Below are 21488 nucleotides of genomic sequence, written 5' to 3'. Positions count from 1 at the left end.
GACCCGCAACATTCTAACAGACCTGGGACACTACGATTTCATCCGAACTTGCTGCACGTAAAGAAGCTACTTGCTTTTTTTTTTTTTTTTTTTTTTTTTTTCATTGACCCAAACATTCCTTCTCGTGCATACGTAGAGGTATCCGTGGGTGAATTATGCAGCATCTGGTGCTTGATTCCTGCTTTTACAGAAGCACTCTATCTATCCCACTGATCCTTATCCACCGCGCTTCTTCCCATCTATCGCGGGGCACGCACAATGGTGCGACATCAAGAGAGCACAGACAATCTGTACCTAGTTAGGGCTGACGAATGCAGACGTCAACATTTTTGAGTCAGTCTTGTTGTACTTTCAATATGGACAGGACACGAGCGGTTAAGGTCCCCATTCACTGCCTATTAAAATGGCAATGCTGAGGCCAGTTGCCATCAGACCAGTTGACAATCGATCCTACTTTGCTTGCCTGCCCTGGCCAAGTGGCCGGCATATTAGGAAGTATTACACACCTTGCTTTCCTGCCCGGAGGGAATTTCTCCCGTGTCCCGAATGGAAGGCACGGGAGTTCTCTTTTTTGACCTCGTACGAACTCGGTACTAACCCTCTCAGAAGCGGAAGCTACGTCCTGGACGAACACCTGGATCGTGCCTCCTGGAATTACTCGACGATGACATGATGCGAAGGAACCATGCTGGATGTTCTGAGCTGGCTGCTCTGTGGTCTACCACAAGCCCATCCGGGCAAAGCCCACATCGCCCTCGGTTGTCTGGTCTCTTCACATCTCCTGGCCTCTCCACGTCTTGCTGCTGAAGAGTTCATTCCACGCCTTGGTATTGTTCTTTTCTTTTGGAACTTTTTGGAATCTTTGAACTTGGATCTTGTTCTTCACCATTACCTACTGAATTGGATATAGCCGTCCTATCATGAGAGTCCATGGGATCAAAGCCAGTTCCTTATGGGCCCGGTTGATAGCCTCGTTGTTGATCACAGCCAGCATGGCCGCGGGTTACGATCTGGATTTGAGCTCAATAGGTCATTTCCGCCCCCTGTCCTGTCTGCGCTACTGCTGCTAACATTCCCTATTCAAGACTCGCTCAAGCATGCCGCTAGCTTCATGGCCCAAGACATGATGTCGTTCTACTCCGGTGATAAACCCGGAGGTATACCCGGCCTGTTACCTCAGCCATACTACTGTCAGTAAAATGTGAAATGAGCCGACTCCTAAAGTCATTCACTAACCTAGTGTCATCATCTCTAGGGTGGGAGGCAGGCGCTCTGATGGGCTCGCTAATTGACTACTGGTACTACACCGGCGATACACAATGGAATGACCTCATCCAGCAGGGACTGCTCTTCCAGGCTGGCCCGAACAGCGACTACATGCCGCCCAACCAGACCATGACAGAAGGTAACGATGACCAAGGGTTTTGGGGGATGACGGTCATGTCAGCAGCCGAGTACAAATTCCAGGATCCACCGAGCGACAAGCCGCAATGGCTGGCTCTGGCACAGGCCGTCTTCAACACGCAAGCTGCTCGATGGGACACCCAGGAGTGCGGTGGAGGGCTCCGCTGGCAGGTCTTCACTTGGAACCAGGGCTACGACTACAAGAACTCCATCTCCCAGGCATGCTTCTTCAACATCGCCGCTCGCTTGGCTCGGTACACAGGCAACCAGTCATACGCAGATTGGGCGGACAAAACGTGGGATTGGATGGTCTCATCCAAGTTCATGGATACGCAGACTTATTACATTTACGATGGCGCGCACACACGAAACTGCTCGGAAATCACTCCTTACCAATGGACGTATAACAGCGGTGCCTTCCTCCTAGGCGCCGCAGCCATGTACAACTATACCACCGGCAGCACTCAAGAGGTCTGGCGGAGCCGGGTTGATGGTCTTATCAGCGGCCTTGGTGTCTTCTTTACAGGTCCGCAACGGAACATCATGACAGAAGTCGCCTGTGAGCCCGTCAACCTTTGCGATCTCGACCAACAGAGCTTCAAAGCCTATCTCTCACGTGCCATGGCTGCCACAACAAAGTGGGCTCCCTGGACATATTTCCGCATCAAGCCTCTGCTTGAATCCACCGCCATCGCTGCCACATCTACGTGTGTTGGCGGCACCAATGGTCGCATGTGCGGCCTCAAGTGGACGGAACATGGCAAGTGGGACGGCACAACGGGAGTCGGTCAACAGATGGCCGCAATGGAAATTGTTCTAGCCAATATGATCCAGCGAGTCGCCGCTCCTGTTACTAACCATACGGGCGGCACGAGCATGGGCGACCCCGGAGCCGGCGGCGGTGATGTTGGTAGGACGGATCCATTTAGCAATGGGCCGCCTATTAGCACTGCCGATCGAGTCGGTGCATGGATTATCACGGCTGTCATGATCTTGGGACTGGTCAGCGGATGTATCATGATGGTTCTGGACGAGAAGAGTAACCTGACTACCTGGCAACGGCTTTCGACTCTCCGTCCGGACGTCCTCTACGCATGTAGCAAGCACTGGCGGTCCGGACATGGGAAGAACGGCTGCGGCGGTCATGGAGTCAACGGCCATTACGACTGTAACCGAGCACGCTTCGACATCGATGACACATGCGCTTTTCAGAGCGAATACTACGATGGTGGCTACGGCCACATTGCTGATGTGAAGGAGAAAGACACTGTGATCGAAATACATCACGAGTATGCTGACAACAGACACAGCTGGCACGGAGTTCCTCCACCGCCACCAACTTCTCAACCTTCAGCTCGCCATTCATCTTCGACAACCTGTGTCGCAAGCAGAAATGGAAGTAAAGGAAGCGGCATTGGGGACGATAGGATGCCCCCGGCCAATAAGAACATCATCTCCAACCGTCTGAACCATCTAAACCACCGCCGCAGTGTGCTTCAGAAACTGCAAGACCAGCAGCAGCAGAACAGAAGGCAGGCGCATGTGCAAGTCCCGCATACCCCTCTCCACCTTCATCACCATAATCACCGCTTCCACGGCGACATCGGGCAAACCCCTTACAGTGCCAGCAGCCGTTGCCACAACCATCCCAGCACTCAGCCTTCGTATTACTGGGACCTAGACAACACCAACGGCATCGATCCCGCGCGGCACGTGTCGCAGATCTCGGGGATGTCTGCGCTTCCTGGTGGTGTGTCGTCCTTGGTACCCGATGGCGCAACAGGTTTTACACCCAATCCCAAGCTTCAACTTGACCAGACCAGACCTAGGGTGGAGGAAGAAGCAGCGGGACATAGAGTCAAGGTGCAATTTCCAACTAGATCGACCGCCGGGAATGAAAATGGCAATGTCGCTATCGGTGACAGGATCAATCACTGGAGGGAAGCGGATAAGGAGAGAAGGGAGGCGAGGAATAATAGGAGTGGTGGGAATCGGTTTGCATGGGAGAGTAGTGAGAGTGTGTATTGGAAAAGTTAATCGAAGTGTCCGGCGAAGGTGACGGGAGACTATAGCCGGGTTTTGGTAATGTTTGGTGGGCAAGAGCTATTTGGTATGTCATGGCATCGCTACGTCCAAGGTTAGGTATTTCCAGTGATATTGGTTTTGTTTGGAGAGTGGTCTTTGAGACGATGAACAAGTCAGTACCCTATCTCCTTTACATCGCTTTTTACTTTATGGCTGTTCATATATTAAGTATAACCTCGCATCTTCATTCCGCTTTTACCTACTTTGTCGCAGGAGGTGGTCAATGGCGAAGCCGGGCGCATGAGTTACAGCCAATGCGGCCTTGAAAAATAACACATACAATGTTAGGCATCTAATTGCTGTGCTTATTTCGCAAATCAAGCAATTACAATCAACAAAGGGGGCTTCTTCAGGCTGATGTTCAAATCTCAGTCAGCACCCACCGTAAGATCTGACCGATTCGACGACGGCCAAACCGTTATCACCCTCCCCTTTTCCAGGACGTACCAAGTCTTTCCTATTCAGGAAGTTTATTTACTTTGCTACCGCTCTCGCCAAAACCCGGATTTGCTCTCCGCAGTCCGCGATTGCATCTCGCATCGCATGTGCCTTTTTAGCCGATCTACCGCCGATTCTCCATGATAAATGCTACCTTCTTAGCACGAAGATGGCCCATCAGTTTGAAAGTAAGAAAGCTTCTTAGTCTACACTCGATGCGCAAATGCAGTGGGTGATCGTCATCACTGATTTACTATACAATCCAGTACTGGTTTGTTTGTTAGCTCGAGACCTCCGGCCATTCTTCCTAGGCGTTTACATGCTTAATCGATCCGTTTCGTTCTATATTAAATGCGTAATGTTATATCGTATATACCCTCTTAACTCTTATCAATGCTTTTTTAAATGCTACTTAACCATTAAATACCGTCTTTATAAGGTTTAAGACACTTTAAGATAGATCTTGTCTTGTATAGTAGATGCATCAAGCTAACAAATCAACTAGCATTGTATTATATATTACTTGGTAATGTTTTGTTGATCTCTGCTAATTAACGACGCTGATATTGATATTGTAAGATGCTACGTTTGTGTGATGTTACGAACTTAAGTAAGTATATGGATCAATTAGGCTGTCGGGATGTGGCAGCCCCGTTCACGATTAGGACTATGTAACCTAAGATAAGGATTGGATTAGAGAGCGTATGCAGAGTGCTCACTGAAGGGCGGCACTCACGGTAAGCAAGACATCGCCAGTGAGCGGACACACAACATCTAGTAGATAGAACTATGGGGCTCAGTAGAGCAGCCGGAGACAGATATCTCGCAGAGGGCGAGCAGGTATAAAGGGACTACTGTCGAACTATCTGACAATCTGAGTTCTCCCGTAGTCCCTTTATACCTGCTCGCCCTCTGCGAGATATCTGTTTCCGGATGTCCACGTAGACGTGAACCCCATAGCGTGTGGTTTACAAGCTGGCTCGATTCGTGAGTCTGGCTCGACTGGTGAGCCTGGCTCGACTCCCCAGAGCCCTTGCCTGCCCGAATGCCTTTCCTCTCCCAGTGGCTAGAGGGTAGAAATGGGCGTCAGAGCTCTTTTCCTGCCTCTGGTTACACTGCCTAGCTTACGCGTGGCTGTTGTGTACCGGTGGCTTGGTTGGCCCGTGCCCGTCATTATCAGCTCGTAACAAGGGTGTCCTTTTCTCTCCTTCTTTCTTCGTAGAACCTTATCAATTCTTTTGGCCAGCATCTGTGTCAACTATGCTGTACCCCTTACAGGTGAGTGGACTGATTTCGTAAAAGGAATAGTTCAATCAGCCTTTTATATTACAAGATAATACAAGGTAGTTACAAAGCACAGTACTAGTCACACGTTAACAGGGTTTTAAATACAAAGAAGTGTAAGGGTTCTACGAGGTATACACACAGGTAGGCCTTGGTGAAAGTGATAATATTCGACAAAGAGGAAAAGGGAAGTCTGTGCCAGTATGGCATGGAGCTTACAGCTAAATACACAAGAGAGGTGCGTATATCGAAGGTGCTAGAAACGCCAAGGTCGAAAATGTGGTTCGTGCGGCATACCCCAGGAGTGCACCCAGTCAGAGGGCAGGCCTGGCTTTCATAGAGTTCAAGCCAGGCAAACACCCCTAGGCGCCAGCCCCATGGCAAGAAGAAATACATTACAATTTTTTTTTTTAATATTTAACAGAGGTTGCTTAATTAAACTAGGAGCTATTACTCTTGGAATTTCCGCTATCTGAAGACGTTATCCTCTAGACCTTTACCAAGAGCGCTACTCTCAGACCTCCGCTCTTATAGCTAGAAAATCTTTTTTATTAAAACTAACATAGTTTTATTATTTAGACTAATCCACGCTTCTACTTTTTATTTTAGACTAATCCACGTTTCTATATTTTCAGCGTCGGAGTAGCTTAAACTTTTTAACTAATCCGCGCTTTAAAATATCACTAGCTTCGACTAGCGCAAGTTCAATTGCCTTGTAGTCTAAAAACGTAAACTTACGTTCTTTCCACTTTTCCAAATATCAAAGTTAAAGCGAAAACAAGCCCCCGCTTCAACAAATATTAGAACGGAAGGTGATTTCTCCGAAGCACCAGATACTACCATAAACGCAATGCATGCGACTGGGTCGGGGTCATAGTCGGTGCCGATGCCAGCAAGCCCGCGCGGGGTCATGACGATGATCTTCCACGAAATTGAACTAGCACAAGAACAACGTCCCTCCCAGTCGGCTTCCAAAATGCGAGCGGAATTAAACCGAGCAGCAGAGAACGGTGAGTGAGTCGGTCGGTCGGCGGGGGATGAAGATCAATATTCAGGAAGAAGATTAGTGAACATTGAACAGCCGAGCAACAAGACGGGAATAGCTGCGATTCACGAAGCGAAAAGATTGACGAGGCTGTTCCAGTCACATAAAACTCCAAAAGCCCCCGCCTGCCACTACTGCCAGGGCAGTTACCTACATAGTGTACACACATCGCACCCAGCCAAAGCATTCTTCATCATTCAGTTGTGCGTTCGTGTACGTATCACATGCTTTATCCGCGATTGTACCTATCGACCGACATACATACATCTCTGCTCTAGAGGCACAGAGCATTTCCGACTGCCGGCTTCCGACGACGAAAACATCACATCCACCTCTCTCGTCACCGTCCTCATCCTCATCCTCCTCGTGCGCCTCACTTGCTTGCTCGCCCACTACGATAACCCCGCGCACGCCCTCTCCGAAGCCAATAGGTAACATGTCAGTGTTTTGAGGTTGTACAAACCTCATAGGTGTACACTGTGACTTCCACTTGCGACATACAACCACCGGGCTGCTACCGGTAAGTAACTCAAAAAGCGGGGCAAAGGAGAAAAAGCGGTTGGGACTTAAATGAGAGATAGAGATATCAGTGAGCGACAAGTCAAGCACAAGCACCTGCCTTCGGTGGTTGGTGATATTACCATCCAGTTTCACCTTCGCCAAGGATCATCACGCTCGGTCAGACTCTCGGACTCGTCGCTCAGTTAGCAACATCCACAAGCGACTGGACACCGAACGAGAACGGGAAGTGTAATACGGGGTGAAGGAAAAGAAAACACTATACCACCAAAACTGGTATAACCAACCGGTGTGTACGTACACTAGTTAAATAAGTGACAAGTTCGCTTGGGGAGACAGGCAGGTAAGTGAACGACGACAACATTGAACTTCTCTTCCCTGTTTCTGTGTAATACACTTACGCTTACAAAGAAACATTACGCGATCAGCCAGGGCTGAATTCCTTTTATAGGTAGTACCCAATTCTCCACCAGTACTTACCTTGGTAGCTTACTTGAGGTGTCTTTGGATTATAATGACTGGCTGGGGGTCCTCAGAAAGAAGATCACCACCTCCAGAGAGAGTAAGAGATTAGTTGCCTTACCGTTTTGGGAGGAGACATTAGCTCTTTCTTGAAAGTCAAAACCGTCAAAGGCTGTTCGTTCACATCAAAAGGTCTCAGGAGAAGAGTCAAACCTCCTCTTGATCGACCAAGCCTGTCACTCAAACTTCACTAATCTGCTTACTCAACGACACCAAAAACCGAACCACCAAAATCAAAACCAAAACCACGAACAAAAATGCTAACGCCAATCCACCTCCTGGCTCTCCCCCTCCTCTACCTCCTCTCCCGCCTCCTCTTCACCACCCTCCGCCGCCTCCGATCCCGCTCCCTCGGCTGTTCACCCGTAGCAGTCTACCCCCACAAGGACCCCATTCTCGGGTTGGACCTCTTCCGGGACACCTTGCGAGCCATCAACACGCATACTTTACTGCAACTATGGAATGACCGCTTCAGGAAATATGGCAACACGCACTACACCCTGACGTTGGGGAAATGGGTGCTGATGACGAACGAGCCCGAGAACGTCAAGCTGATTCTGGGTACCAAGATGGATGAATGGCCGCTTGATGGACCAAGACTGCATGCGGCGGTGCCGGTGTTGGGGAGGAAGAGTGTTTTTACTACTAATGGGGCTCAGTGGTATGTCTTTTTGAATCAAGTCGTCGTGGAAGCTGGCGAGTTACTGACAGGCTGTTGTAGGCGCGAAGCCCGAGGAATGATTCGCCCTTCGTTCGTCAGAGACCAAGTCGCCGACCTTCACTGCTTTTCCAAACACGTTGGCAACTTCCTCAACGCCATCCCTAAGGATGGGTCGACCTTCGATATGCAGGAACTCCTGCTTTCCATGACCATGGACTCGTCTACCGATTTCCTGCTCGGCTACTCCACCAACTCGTTGCTCAAACCCTCACCCGAAGCAAAGCAGTTCCTCGAGGATTTCGAGTACACCAGCCGCGAGGCCGCCAAGAAGGCCAGGCTGGGCTCGCTTCTCCTGTTGTTGCCGAACGGCGAGTTTAGAGCGGCCGTGACAAGAGTGCGCGAGTATGTACGAACCTATATAAGGAAGTCCCTGGCGGAGAAAAGTGCGAAGAAGGAACGGAATTACGTTTTCCTGCATGAGATTATCAAGGCCGGCGCCGATGAGGAGCATGCCATTGATCAAGTCTTGTCCGTCATTATTGCCGGGAGAGATACCACTGCTGCGGCAATGACGGCGTGCTTCTACCACCTCGCTCGTAACCCCGAGACTGTGCGGAAACTGAGAAAAGAGATCCTTGATGTGGAGGACGAGATGCCGGCCTGGGAGCAGCTCAAGAATATGAAATATCTCAAAATGGTAATCAAGGAAGGTGAGAACCGCACCCGGAGGATAGCACTCACAAAGAGGTTGGCTGATTGCTAATAACGACTTCAAGGCTTGCGGCTGTTCCCTCCCGCCTCCACGAACTCCAGAGCGCCAGTCAAGGATACTGTCCTACCCCGAGGTGGCGGTCCGAATGGCAAGCAACCCATCCTTGTGCCCAAGGGACAAGTGGTCAGGTGGTCGTTATACAGTATGCATAGACGTAAGGATGTCTTTGGAGAAGATGCCGATGAGTTCCGCCCAGAGAGGTGGGATGAGAACCTTCGGACCGGGTATGTGCCTTTGCTTTCCCCTCTGTTACTCTCCTTCTCCGGAACTTCTTGTGGCTAACACAGCTTCTTCCTCGTTGTACAGATGGGAGTACATCCCGTTCTCCGGAGGCCCGCGCATATGCCTGGGCCAGCAGTTTGCGCTCACCCAGATCGAATATGCCCTCTTCAAGTTCTTCCGCGCCTTCAAGAGCATCGAGTGCCGGGATGCCGACGGTCCTCTGCTGCTTCGCACAAATCTCACCGTCACCTTTGCGAATGGTTGCTTGGTTAGTGCGATACCCGACTCGAAGTAGGTAGTGACACCTCTGAGAAGAAATTGAGGGCGCAAGGTCGAGGGATGGCGTCAAGTAGCATACGATTTGGTTGTTGCTTCCGGTGCTCCGGATCAAGGTCTCGGAATAGGAGGAACCACTTGGTATCTCGGCCAGTGCTGGGCGCACAGGAAGCGTTTGCGTTTGCTTGTTTTTTTTTTTGCTAGTTCTGTTGTGTTAAGTCACACAACATGTCATACGGAATATGAGGAGTGTATCGCCTTGTACGACAACGCCAGATTTTCCGAGTAATCTTGCAATAACAATAACGGCGGCTGAGCTTGACAAGCGTCCTTGCTACCTGTCGGCTTGACACCTGCTGCACCGTTAGCCATGGATGCGGGCCCAAGCACCCGAGCAGACCCCCAAGTTTGAGTTTTGTATCGAGTTATCTGGATTTGGTCGATCATGTTGGCTCGTCTTTTTGTTCGAGTGCTGTGCCTGTTGTGCCCGATATTCTCCTTGGCTGTTGCACGGCCTTACGAATGGTAGCTTGTCTAGGCGCAACCGACAGGATGAGAATGTGGCTAACCAGGAGGGACCTTGCGCATAGACCTGTGCCATGTCTTTGAGTGGTGGTGAGAAGTCGCCATGACCCTGACTGTGTAGATTGGTGTTCCGGTCTGTTTCTCTCCAATGATAGCCTCCTTCGTCACTTAAGAAACCTAGTGGTTTGGCGCAAGACGCAAAGAATCAGCATCAACATCGCGGGTTGTCCGAGATGACACTGACCGTTGGTTGCCAATAGAACAAAAGAAATGCATGTGTGCCTAGAACTGGGGTTTCTCAGCTTCTTAGCGTGGTGGTTTCGCTTTAATCATGACGAAAGGCTGCGCAATGACGAGATATATGGCGGTTGCAAGATAAAGGGAATGATGAGTTGGGGATTTCAAGAGATGGTCATTGGAGGCCGATATACTTATCATTGGACAATGTCAAAAAAAAGGAGGGAACCACAGGTTCGTCATTGAGTCCGTCAGGCAAGAGCTTTCGTTGAGTCCTCACCAAGTGGTAAGTGCGAGTGTCGGGGGATTCTTTCCGATCTTGGGGTGGACTGAGTATGGCGGTAGTTGCGCTTTCCACCATCCACCTCCGACCTGCCAGACAAATGGGAGATTCGGAAGATCCGCCTTGTCTTTCTCGGCAAATCTTTCCTTTTTAGCTTTCAATTCCTCTGTCCTCTCATCTCGCTTTCCTGGAGGCAACACCGGCGATGGTTTCTCCCCTCCCTTGTACAAAGAATATGGAAGGTTCTCTCTCTCTCTATGTGATGCAAGAGTATACCCTTCTCAAGTTCGGACCACAGACATGATGACATTGCCATAGTGTCTGCCCTTCCATACATTTCCTGTTTTTCCATTGTTAAGCCACCTCGTCGTCGGCCCCGTCCACCGCCAGGCGCATCTCGGTCAATGCTGCCCTACTCGACCAGCAGTGCAGTTCATTAATCTTGCATATCTGGGGGTGGTAAGATGAGCTTAATCTGGAAGGAAGAGATGCCGACCTGACTCGCCAGTTCGAACTCTCCGTCTTATACTCGCCATGACGTGTCCAGCCGTTTGGTTCACAGACATCAGACCAACCTAGAACTTGCTCAGGCCTAGAACGCTGATGTCAACTACCAGTTCCCTGTCATCATAAGCTCGGCCTCCGCAATACATAAACACCAATGTGGAGTGCTTGAAACTCAACGCTCAGCTACCGAGCACACCAAGAACAACCGACTTGTCGTGATCCACAATACCGACACTTTGGTACTCTTTCAGATTGTCAACAGTCTGCTTCAGTCTTATTTCACTGTTGCTCTGCAGTAAGAGCTACGCATCCTCTTCTCTTCGCCAACCACCGCCTTGAACAAAAATTCATCACCCGCCTTCAGGGTCTGCAAAGGTAGCTATCCATCACGCATCCCTCAATATGGTTCCGCATACGGCAAGACACATTGGCGCTAACCATGACTGCTTGCCAGAAACCGCACACGCATATCTCCGTGAATCAAGGGGACTAAGCTCTCGAGATGGCCCAAGACGACAACTCCATCAATCACTCTCAAGATGTTCCCGACCAAGAGCCGCATTACAGGTTCGGAGCGGTTGAAATTGGCATCATTGTAGCCTCATGTGTTATTCTGGCATCCTTCTTCATCACCCGCTTCTATATCCACAAGCTACAGCGCCGTCGACAGCTAGACATGGAGTTCCAGGCCCGGCAGAGAGACCTGGAGGCGGCCTATGAAGAAGACTGCAAACAACGAGTGGCCAGCATGGTATCAGACACAGGCGCTGAGGCACCGATACTGAAGGGCAACATCACTATCCAGTCCAAGATCAACAACGAGTCTGAGAACAAGCAGATGCCGAAGCCTCCCCTTTGGCGTTACATCAACTCGAAACATCCGCGCACCGGCTCGGTCACACTCGTTATTCCTCTTCAGAACTAGAACAAGTAGGGCCGTTGAACCTACAACTTCTGTTTACCTGTGGATTATCGGTATTACGAACTTTCGTTCCAGAAGCTATCATCTCTTACTAATATCAGTTCCCACGGGCGGCTGCATGGCTAATGCAAGGGCACCCCCTTCCGACAGCATTTTCAAAGGGCGTTATCACATTTAATTTCTTCTCTGTGTTTTCCTATTTTTTCTATTTTTATTCCGGTGGATGCAGTCAAGGATGGTGTCGATGTCAGGTTTACGTAGGTGCGAGGGAGGTGGGAACTTTACTCCGCAGCTGTCAACGTCGTTTGCAACTTTGGCCTCCCTTTTACAGCGTAAACTGCGCTTTTCTGTGGTCGTCAAGGTTCCTATTCCATTTAAACAGAAGGGGGATTTATTGGGGACACTGTCGGTTAGCTCGACAAAAGGATGTCGGTGGCCATGTGTTCCCATGCATGCATTCATCAAAGAAAGAAAGAGGAGGTGGATATCTCTTATCGATATTTCATATTCTGTCTTTCTCACCTTTTACATTTCATGATGGTGGCTATTATGTATCCATGCTGACAATTTACAATCCAATGCTGGTTTGTTTAGTTCAGTACTCCTAACGTAGGGGACACAAAGCATCCTGAAATGTCCCGAACCTCACAAGGACAATATGAATGGCTGTATACAAATTGAAAAATATAAGTAAAACCCGATATGACATATGCGAGGTAGGATTACGCTTTAGTTATAGAACAAAACGGATCGGGCAGGTATTAAAACACCTAGGAAGGTTGACCAGAGGTCTCGAGCCAACAAACAAACCAGTATTGGACTGTATGATTTGTTTGTGTGCTCGTCAGCTCGGGCTTTTGGTTGCGTCGTTTGCTTGAATACCGAATCGTCATGCGGCTGGCCGCCGAGCTTTCTTTTGTGTCTTGTTCCATTGCTGCTGGCTGTCCGTACTTGCTTTCCCCTCTTCTTTCGCTGTAGGCCAGGGAGGGCTTTCCATTACGAAGAGATATGGTTACTGTCAAAATTTCAACATGAGGCCCACCAAACCCTTCCTCCCCCGGGCTCCTTTCGTCTATTTTCACTTCCTATAACTCACTATGTGCACGACCACCCAGCCGGTTCTGCTACACTAGCGGTTATTCCGTTCGTTTGGCCTCGTCTTCTTTAAGTTGCCTTGCCGGCCAAAGTCCAAAGCCTGAAGTCAGTGGACGTGACCGTACGACCTCACCTGTTCCATGTCAAGCCGGACTAGTAGCTTGCTGCTGGAAACTGCAACCGAAATGGCTACCTATCCGCGCCAAATTGAGTGGACTCATGGGGTTTCAAGGATGTCGCTCGAAGCGGCAAATGTAGTAAGCCAAAACTGGTTTTTGAAGATATCTCGCGAGGTCAGTAGCTTTCTAGGTATTGAAGTTCAACGAGAAATTTTTATAGATTCCCTGTTTACCTATTAACTGCTAACCAAAGGCATGGCTAGGGGCTCAACGATGCCAGTACCAACGGTAAGCTCCATTTACTCACTTCACATTGGGCTATTCATATCCTCCTTTTTCCCTCTATTAACAAATACTTACCACGTACCCATTTGCGCGAGACAGTCAGGCCAGCCGGAACCCAGCAGAGTACAGCAGGCATTCGCAACCATTCTTACCATGAAGAGATTGCGCAACATCATATAAACAGAGAAGAGGAGGAGGAGGAGGAGGGGGGGGAGGGCAACGGCCACCCATGTGACAACGACGATGATGAGGGTATGCTCGGTGGTGAAGGATATCTACGTACGAGTGGGGATATTGAAAAATCTGCTGCGGGAGACCCAAACCGCCGCTTTCAATCATCCATCATAGGCCAGAAGAAGAGGAAATTCGAAGACAAAAAGTGAGTACACACACATATACACACGCATACAGTGTTCCTACCACCCAGTTCGATATAGTCGATGGTCTCATGAAGACGATCTTTCCGTTGTACTTCAGAAAAAATGACTAACAAAGTCCCGCCGGCAAGTAGTAACCACTATAGCAATGGCAATGGCAACGTCAACGTCAACGACGAAACCGCAGCAGCACCAGACCACGCATCAGCCGGTGACTCTTCAAAGGACAACTGTACATGGGGGATCTCCACCCCTTTCTACAGCGGTGGCGGCGGCAGCAGCGACTGTAGAACCAACAAACTAAAGCGCAACAACAGTAACAGCGCCGAACTGATGCTTCAGGGTGTTTCTTCTAGAAGTCCCACGCCTTTCTCACAACGATCAACACCGCAGAATTCTTCTGAAACCTCGTTTGGTTATGGCTTCGGCGGTCATGGTGGGTATTTCCAGTCTTGTGAGGACTGTTTCGTTGATGGGTTGCGCTGTGGTCATCTCACTACGGCGGCGACGGCGACAATAATTATGCCTGATGGTAGAGGTGGTTTGATCCGTAATGGCGGCAATGGTAATGGAAATGGAAAAGACAGGGCTGCGCATGAGCGGCATGAGTGGCTTGTTGAGCGGATGAAGGAGAGTTTGGCCAAGATTGATTGTGCTGCTGGTGGTGGAAGTGCTGTGGGTTCGAGGAAGAGTGCTTGATGTACGATCGGCGTCAATGTCGCCCGACTAAGGTGTTTGTGACTTATGTATTGAGTTTATTGTTTATAGCATCCAAAACCATCAATACACGCGCGCACCTCTTTGATGTCCTGGGCGTCGTCGATTTTCTCGTGGGCGAGCCCCACTTTAAGTCTACTCTACTCCTCAGGCACATCTCCAAAACGATACTGCGCCCACGCAAAGCTGCCCTCATGCAACGTCCACGTCTGCACGCCCTTATCCTTGCCAGCACAACCTGCCGCTATGAAGATTGGCATTAAGTGATCCATGAATGGGTGCGCTTGTCTCGCATCCTTCCTCTTCGCCGCCTCCCTCATCCTCTCCTGCCTTCCTTCCACATCACCCTCCACGGCCTCCTTCAGCGCGTTATCAAAGCTGACCGCGTACGGCAGCGGCCGCGGGTCGCCCCAAGTAAACTGCATATCCCGCAGGTTATGCACCGTCATTCCCGTGCAAATGATCACCACCCCTTCATCCCTCAGCTCCTCGACGGCCTGGCCCAGACGGTAGTGCGCGTCCGGATCCTCGGACTTGAACAGGGACACCTGCACCAGCGGTACGGTGATGGCTCGGTCGGTGCCAGGCGGGAACGCAACGTTGAACCCGGAGAAGACGCCGTGGTCCAAACCGCGCTTGAGACCCTTGGATCGGATATCGGCTTTGGTCAAGAGCTGCTGGATCTTGGCGGCTAGCTGGGGCGAGCCGGTGGTGGGGAAGGTGGCTTTGTAGAAGTGATCGGGAAAGCCGTAGAAGTCGTAGATCAGGTCGGTTGGACCGCCGCCGTTGTTGAGGTGGATTTCTGAGGGGGTGTCGGATTGCCAGTGCGCGGAGAAGACGACGACTGCCTTGGGTTTGACCTTTTGGATGATTTCTTTGCCGATGGACTGCAGGACAGGGTAGACGGGGTGTTTGGTGTTGTATTGGACGTCGGGCTAGGAACAGTGTTAGTTGATGACGGCCGATGGCTTCCGGGTTATGCATATGTGTGAAGTGTGGAATGAGTGAGTGAGTGTGTGAAGGAACTTACTCCTCCGTGAGAGAAAAAGTATACAGGTGGTCTGCCCATTTTGGAGGAGGATGTCAAGTTTGCTGTGGCGGTTTGAAGCGGTGAAGTAGTGGTGGTGGTGAGATTGGCCTTGGGGGCGTTGTTAAAAGCCGTGGTAAACTTGTTGAAGGTTTCGCTTCGGACCCGGGAGAATAGGCCGCGAGCGGTTGAGGAGGAAGCCAGGATGATCGCCAGGGCGGCAACGAGGACAGGAACGATCATAAGAGGTCGGCTACTGCGTGGCCGGGGATTATTAGGCATTTGCCTGGAAGGAGTGAAAGTGAGGCTGAAGAGATGGTGTGAACACCTTGATGACCAACGGAAGGGAAAGTTTGGTCCTATAAGAAGGGATAAGAATTTATTCGATTTAAAACCGTGTCTAAGCATCCCCGGTCCTCCGTCATCGTCGTGGTCCCATTTATGGTGGGCTTTCAACCATCAAGTGGGCAAGAAGGCTCCACTCGAGCGATAGACATTCGCAACGGAGCCCATGGATGGCATGATGTGACCTTGTTGGCTGGGTGGTGATAACCCGAAACAGGCGCCGGGAAAGGTGGTGAAGTTTGCTGAAAGATGCTCTCGTCATAGACATTCGCAACGGAGCCCATGGATGGCATGATGTGACCTTGTTGGCTGGGTGGTGATAACCCGAAACAGGCGCCGGGAAAGGTGGTGAAGTTTGCTGAAAGATGCTCTCGTCAACGGTTGGTAACGGTTGGTAATTCAATGCACAGGCCCCCGCGCTTGCTCCGCTGCACATATACTGTACATTCACAATCTAATGCTGGTTAGTTTGTTAGTCCGGTACCCCTACACGTACTGCACTGCCCACTTCCCTTTTAACACACTGGACGTGACACATCCTATACCATCTCGGCCTCAAAAGGGCAAAAGGATATAGTTAGCTACGAATTAGAAAAACATTAATAAAATTTAATATAGGATATTTAAAATTAGATTAAGCTTTTGTTGCAAAATGGAACGGATCAATGAAATATCAAAACAATTGGGAAGGTGGGCCAGAGGTCTTAAGCTAACAAACAACCAATGTCGAACTGCTCACTACATATCCCACTGTACTGTGTAACGCCGACGGGTCCGATGTTGATGGTGTGCTTTCATGGGTTAGGGTTATGTATGAGACCAGACTTTCTCCGGCTTACCCCACCATCCGTGCCGCTGTTTAGGGCCGCTTCGCCGGGTTGCGCATCGGCCCCACGTGTGAACTTCGGATGGCACTAGTCAACTACAACGCCATCGGTGCTCCGGGAATTACCCATTGCACATCAAACTTTCGATACCGCACAACATAAAAATGGCTTCCCTCGCCCGTCGTCCTCCTCTCCTTGTCCCGGCTGTGGCCCGGCACACGGCCACCGTCATCTTCATCCACGGCCTTGGCGACACCGGCCATGGCTGGGCATCCGCCGTCGATCACTGGCGCCGCCGCCAACGCCTTGATGAGGTCAAGTTCATCCTGCCCCATGCGCCTTCGATTCCCGTCACTGCCAACTGGGGCATGAAGATGCCTGGTTGGTATGACATTGTAAGCTTACTCTTTCCTGCCTACCTGCCTCTCTCCCCCTATGTTCAAGCAAGTCTAACACACAAGAACTATAAAGTTTGCAATCGACGGGAGCGCAGAAGCTCTCAGGCGGAACGAAGACGAGGCTGGGATCCTGAATAGCCAAGCGTTTTTCCACGACTTGATCCAGAAGGAGATCGACTCGGGCATCCCGGCCGACCGCATCGTCATCGGCGGCTTCAGCCAGGGCGGCGCCATGAGCCTGTTCAGCGGCCTCACTGCCAAGCCCAAGCTCGCGGGCATAGTCGCCCTGTCATCTTACCTCCTCCTGAGTTTGAAATTCCCCGAGCTCGTGCCAAAGCCCGAGTTCAACAAGGAGACGCCCATCTTCATGGCCCATGGCGACGCTGATCAGGTTGTCAACTATAAGCTGGGCACCATGAGCCGTGACTTGCTCAAGGAGTTGGGGTACAATGTCAAGTTCGAGACCTATCCGTAAGTACCGTCCTCGTCGTTTCTATCTCGATTTTTTGAGAATTTCTCTTTGCTGACTGCTTGGGAATACTAGGGGCATGGGTCACTCTGCTTGCGTAGAGGAGTTGGATGCGATCGAGAATTTCTTGGCCGAGAGGCTGCCCAAGCAGGCTGATAAGTCGGAGCTATAAGTGTTTTTATGTTTGATGTGCCAAGGTAGCGGGACCTGCTTGACATGGAGCCTTGCCTGTTCTTTTCCTATAGATGAACCTTGATACAGCCTGGGTAAATACCTATTTTGGGTTCAAACCTTTGCCTGCCTTGTGTGTGTTGTTGGACGTGTTGTCTCGAATTCTCGATGCATGGTTTGGGCATCAGGGAGATTCAGGGGCTGTTATTGGGAGTGTTTACATATCATGAACTCAGAACTCCTAACAGGTGTCATTGGCCAATCGTCCATGCACCCCATGTCCAAGGGCATCATGATCGTGTAAACACACCTGGCAGGCTTGCGGTTTTCGTCTGGACGTTGGCGATGATGAAACATGATGGCTCCCGTTTCACAGCACTTGTCTGGACAGCGATCTTCCCCAGATGCGGTTAGTCAATCTTATCAGTGGAGGTGGGCTTGCGAGTCCAGTGACAGTGGCCCGCTGATGCTGGGCGTTGTCAGTGTCACAAGCCTTGTGAAGGTTCGCTGGGTTCGAGGAGTCGTGGCTCCATCCGACGCTGGAAACTCCACTGCCAAAATGTCCAAAAAATCGACGGGCCATTTGGACATCGTCCTGTCACCTCATCCCAGCAACCCATTGCATTGCCCAACAATCGGGCTCGAACTGACAGCAGCCACTTGCCACTCGTTTTCGTACTTTCCAGGTTGTTTTTTTGGGCAGAGATCGCGATTCTTTGTTCTTGGGTGAAACGTTTTATAAATTATAGCCTCAAGAGTTGTCAATAAGGGACCTTGATGGCACCCTCCACATTAGAAAAAAAAGCACTGTCCCTTGCGCACCTCATCGCGAGCACGGGCTCCCTACAACCTCTACCACCTACCACCTACGGATAGCGCATATCGCCCACGGCCACCCACATTTTAGAGGCGCCTTTGGACCGGGGGATCACAAGTCTAAAACGGACCTAAACACCAAAAGGGTTCCACCGTCCCCTCTCACAGCGGGGGCATCTCGTACCCAGAATCCCAGATTCCAGATACCTATCCGCTAGCCTGTTGCGATCATCGTACCATCCGAGCCGAGTGTGCCAACCTCCTACGATCAGGGCCATCACTTCTTTTTTTATACCTACGAGACCTTTGCTGGCCTTCTTCCCTATGTGGCACAACCCCGAGTTTTGCGACCTCGAGTAAACAAAAATTCCGTCTCCGTTTCCTATCTCGACCGACGCCCTCGAGATCCGCACCACGACCTCCAGAGTCTAGACTTCCAGCGCTCCAGCCCACCGAAATACCTAGAGGCAAGCAGCCGCCTTGTCTGCTTCTGCTGGTGTAATCATGGCGCCCAAATCACCTCCCTCGCCAACTCTCTCACAACTACCTCCGGTGCCATCGAGCCCAACTTATTCATACGCTTCTACCGCAAACCCAAACCTATCGCAGTTCAACCTGCCACTGCCGCCTCCGCCTAAGCAGGCGCATGCTGTCCTTACCAAGCACGATCTCGAAGCATCACAGGCCGCATATGCGGACCTCCTCTCCTCCGCCAAGGCCTTCCGCCTGGCCCTTACATCGCTCTCCACTGCTGCCTCCGCCTTCGGCTCTGCTCTCGAATCCTGCGCCCGTCTAAAAGAAGCCCGCGCCGAACAGATCGTGTCCGACCCGCCCAATCGAGGCGGAAGTCCGGTACAAGGCGGCCAAGGTCAAGGCGGCGGTCCTCCCCCGCTGTTGATGAACAACAGCTTCACTTCTGCAGCCCAGGGCACCACAAAGTCCACCTGCACGGCCGACACCCTGCTTACCGTCGCTGGCCTACAGCACCTCGTTGCCAACCACCAGCACATTCTGTCCGAGACGGTCTACCGCTCGTTCGAGGTACCTCTTCTCCACGAGTTAGACAAGTGGCGTGGCGCGGTTGAGGATGAAGAGGAAAGCTACGCGAGCGCGGTGGCCGTGCAGTCCAAGGAGATCAGTCGGTTGGAGAAGGAAGGGATGAAGCTGCACAAGCAGCGCAGGAGGGACGTGGCCAAGTTCCGGAGCCATCTCGTCGAGTTGACCACTAAGTTGGACGGTCTCACAACGCTGCATGGCGAGCATTCCAGGACGCTCTTGAGGGAGAGTCAAGACACCAGCGCCCGTATCGTGGAAGCGAGCTGTTCGCTCGTCCGAGCCGAAGTCGACATTTTCGAGAGTCTGGCGCGGAAGGGGTGGACAGGTGGTGGACTTGAGGATGTGCTGGAACAGGGCCAAGATCTTTTCGCCAGCGAGGATGTGATCCCGGACAGGACCGTTGGGCATTCTGACGGCAGGTTTGGCGGGACAGGAGGCAACATCGTTGCAGGTGGTGCTGGCGACGGCGGCATAGCGAGCGGCGGTGCCGGTGAGGGAAGTAAGCTGTTCAGCATCCTGCCGCCAAGGAGTATTCTTGCCGATACAACAGGCGGTGGAAGAGAAGATACACTAAGACTGGTAGGCAGCCATCATCATATGAGATTAGACGCTGAAGACAAGACTAATCAATACCCCCAACAGAGCCTTGCGGGCGCTATTCACTCCCCCGACAACCAATCGACAATCGTCTACTCTCCTCACACACCCCCACGAGACAAGGACTCAGAAAGTGTCTTTTCCTCCGAAGGCTTCAACCGTACACGGGGACCACGTCCCTTCTCCCCTCAACCACAGCCTCTCGCCCTAAACCCCAAGTCCCTCTTCGGCGCCTCCGACCCTCCATCCCCCACCACCGGGTCCCGACGAAACGACGAAGGAGAACAAGACGCTCTCTTCTCCCCACTCGGCGCCCAGTCTCTCACCCTCCCTCTCCCCGGTAGCAACGGCAACGAGGGCGACGAAGACGACGAAGCCCTCGTCTCTCCCTGGCGCGACCAGATTCCCTACCGTTTCCGCCCGCCCACCGAGCCCGACGAGGAACAGCAGCAGCAACAACAACAGCAACAGCAGGAGCCAATCCGGCCGCGAAGCAATCAAAGCAGCAGCAAGCGAAGCAGCTACTCCGGCCGCCTCAGCATCTCGCTCGGCATCAACCGTTCCCTGACCAGCAGTTCTTTGCAGCGGCTCCAGCACCCGTCCGCCGCCTCCACCTCCGCCCTCCCGTCCGAGGAACACGAGCTGAGGGACGGAAGCTGGAGCTACAGCGGGCGCCCCGGCTCAGCAGGCGGGATGTTGAGCTTCGTGTCCGCCTCGAGAATGGATGTCGCCACCGGCACCGGCAGCGGCAGTAACAATGACTCAGACCACCAGTACCAGAGCCAGGACGAGTATACCATCCATGGCGGCGGCAGCAGTAACGAAAGGAATGGAGATCATCATCATCATCATCATCATCATAATGACGGCGAAAGGGAAAGCAAGGATCGCGACGAAGAAGAAAATGATATCACGCCGACGATAACACCCATGACTCCTCCGCCTACACAGACGGCTACGGCAACGGCTAGTTAAGGAAATTGGTTGTTGGTGCCGTCGTCGTCGCCACCGCCACTACCGTGATCAGGAGCAAAGCATGACGAGGTCGAACAAGAAGAACTGGCTTTGGCGAGATTACCTTCTACACCGTCATCTACTGGGGAGAGGAACAGGAGATGGAGTTTGGACACGGTCACGACGACGGATGCCGGCGCTAGGGGCGCCACAAGTCCAAACCTCGTTGACCTTGACGAGATTATGGGCAGAACGAGGAGCATGAGCATGAGCATGGGCACGAAAAGTATGAGCGGTACGAGCAGCAGCAGCAGTAGGAGCACCAGTAGGAGGCCGAGCACCATACGTACCGCGAGTGCTGGTTGGGGTAGCAGCAGAAGGAGGAGTACGAGTATGAACGTACCGGGCGGGTTTTTCTGATGATGAAATTTTGCGCCTTTGTTTCTTTCTGTTACGATTACGATTACATAGCTTCCAGGAGTATTTTGTTACACTAGTTTGATTAGGGGTTTTTTTTTGTTTTTTTTTGGGTT

At 51.4% G+C, this 21488-nt stretch overlaps 7 protein-coding genes across 7 annotated transcripts; 6 read left to right on the top strand and 1 right to left on the bottom strand.

Moving 5' to 3' along the window:
• The first annotated feature begins 303 nt into the window (after positions 1-303).
• SMAC4_05476 (uncharacterized protein) lies at positions 304-3919 on the top strand. Its single transcript, XM_066090300.1, has 3 exons — positions 304-1029; positions 1086-1190; positions 1256-3919. Exons 1-3 carry the CDS (start codon positions 921-923, stop codon positions 3439-3441), a joined length of 2400 nt encoding a protein of 799 aa, XP_065945520.1. The 5' UTR covers positions 304-920; the 3' UTR covers positions 3442-3919.
• Positions 3920-7126: 3207 nt separating this feature from the next.
• On the top strand, positions 7127-9997 carry SMAC4_05475 (uncharacterized protein). Its single transcript, XM_003347127.2, has 4 exons — positions 7127-7958; positions 8019-8668; positions 8735-8954; positions 9037-9997. Exons 1-4 carry the CDS (start codon positions 7555-7557, stop codon positions 9245-9247), a joined length of 1485 nt encoding a protein of 494 aa, XP_003347175.1. The 5' UTR covers positions 7127-7554; the 3' UTR covers positions 9248-9997.
• Positions 9998-11282: 1285 nt separating this feature from the next.
• SMAC4_13024 (uncharacterized protein) lies at positions 11283-11705 on the top strand (the record flags this gene model as incomplete). The annotated part of the gene is made up of 1 exon (XM_003347126.1): positions 11283-11705. One exon carries the CDS (start codon positions 11283-11285, stop codon positions 11703-11705), a length of 423 nt encoding a protein of 140 aa, XP_003347174.1.
• Positions 11706-12982: 1277 nt separating this feature from the next.
• On the top strand, positions 12983-14277 carry SMAC4_05473 (uncharacterized protein; the record flags this gene model as incomplete). Its single annotated transcript, XM_066090299.1, has 5 exons — positions 12983-13054; positions 13180-13299; positions 13393-13480; positions 13550-13580; positions 13713-14277. 5 exons carry the CDS (start codon positions 12983-12985, stop codon positions 14275-14277), a joined length of 876 nt encoding a protein of 291 aa, XP_065945519.1.
• A 58-nt stretch (positions 14278-14335) lies between these two features.
• Positions 14336-15928, bottom strand: SMAC4_05472 (uncharacterized protein). Its single transcript, XM_066090298.1, has 2 exons — positions 15326-15928; positions 14336-15230 (listed from the first exon to the last, which is right to left on the bottom strand). Exons 1-2 carry the CDS (start codon positions 15728-15730, stop codon positions 14436-14438), a joined length of 1200 nt encoding a protein of 399 aa, XP_065945518.1. The 5' UTR covers positions 15731-15928; the 3' UTR covers positions 14336-14435.
• A 497-nt stretch (positions 15929-16425) lies between these two features.
• SMAC4_05471 (uncharacterized protein) lies at positions 16426-17817 on the top strand. The gene is made up of 3 exons (XM_003347123.2): positions 16426-16889; positions 16966-17363; positions 17437-17817. The coding sequence occupies exons 1-3, from the start codon at positions 16659-16661 to the stop codon at positions 17531-17533; spliced, it is 726 nt and encodes a 241-aa protein (XP_003347171.1). The 5' UTR covers positions 16426-16658; the 3' UTR covers positions 17534-17817.
• A 465-nt stretch (positions 17818-18282) lies between these two features.
• On the top strand, positions 18283-20976 carry SMAC4_05470 (uncharacterized protein; the record flags this gene model as incomplete). Its single annotated transcript, XM_003347122.2, has 2 exons — positions 18283-19983; positions 20047-20976. Exons 1-2 carry the CDS (start codon positions 18853-18855, stop codon positions 20974-20976), a joined length of 2061 nt encoding a protein of 686 aa, XP_003347170.1. The 5' UTR covers positions 18283-18852.
• Positions 20977-21488: the final 512 nt, after the last annotated feature.

Source organism: Sordaria macrospora, chromosome 1, assembly GCF_033870435.1.
Source record: "Sordaria macrospora chromosome 1, complete sequence".
Lineage (NCBI taxonomy): Eukaryota > Fungi > Ascomycota > Sordariomycetes > Sordariales > Sordariaceae > Sordaria > Sordaria macrospora.
This window is presented reverse-complemented; position numbering and strand designations above follow the sequence as displayed.

Excerpts from the sequence above, each read along its gene's own strand:
- SMAC4_05476 (XM_066090300.1), top strand. The coding sequence starts at position 921 with ATGAGAGTCCATGGGATCAAAGCCAGTTCCTTATGGGCCCGGTTGATA. Across the intron at positions 1,030-1,085 it reads TCTGGATTTGAGCTCAATAG|ACTCGCTCAAGCATGCCGCT; the intron begins GTCATTTCCGCC and ends TCCCTATTCAAG. Across the intron at positions 1,191-1,255 it reads GTTACCTCAGCCATACTACT|GGTGGGAGGCAGGCGCTCTG; the intron begins GTCAGTAAAATG and ends CATCATCTCTAG.
- SMAC4_05475 (XM_003347127.2), top strand. The coding sequence starts at position 7,555 with ATGCTAACGCCAATCCACCTCCTGGCTCTCCCCCTCCTCTACCTCCTC. Across the intron at positions 7,959-8,018 it reads ACTACTAATGGGGCTCAGTG|GCGCGAAGCCCGAGGAATGA; the intron begins GTATGTCTTTTT and ends AGGCTGTTGTAG. Across the intron at positions 8,955-9,036 it reads GATGAGAACCTTCGGACCGG|ATGGGAGTACATCCCGTTCT; the intron begins GTATGTGCCTTT and ends CTCGTTGTACAG.
- SMAC4_05472 (XM_066090298.1), bottom strand. The coding sequence starts at position 15,730 with ATGCTTAGACACGGTTTTAAATCGAATAAATTCTTATCCCTTCTTATA. Across the intron at positions 15,231-15,325 it reads ACTTTTTCTCTCACGGAGGA|CCCGACGTCCAATACAACAC; the intron begins GTAAGTTCCTTC and ends CACTGTTCCTAG.
- SMAC4_05471 (XM_003347123.2), top strand. The coding sequence starts at position 16,659 with ATGGCTTCCCTCGCCCGTCGTCCTCCTCTCCTTGTCCCGGCTGTGGCC. Across the intron at positions 16,890-16,965 it reads TGCCTGGTTGGTATGACATT|TTTGCAATCGACGGGAGCGC; the intron begins GTAAGCTTACTC and ends AGAACTATAAAG. Across the intron at positions 17,364-17,436 it reads GTCAAGTTCGAGACCTATCC|GGGCATGGGTCACTCTGCTT; the intron begins GTAAGTACCGTC and ends TGGGAATACTAG.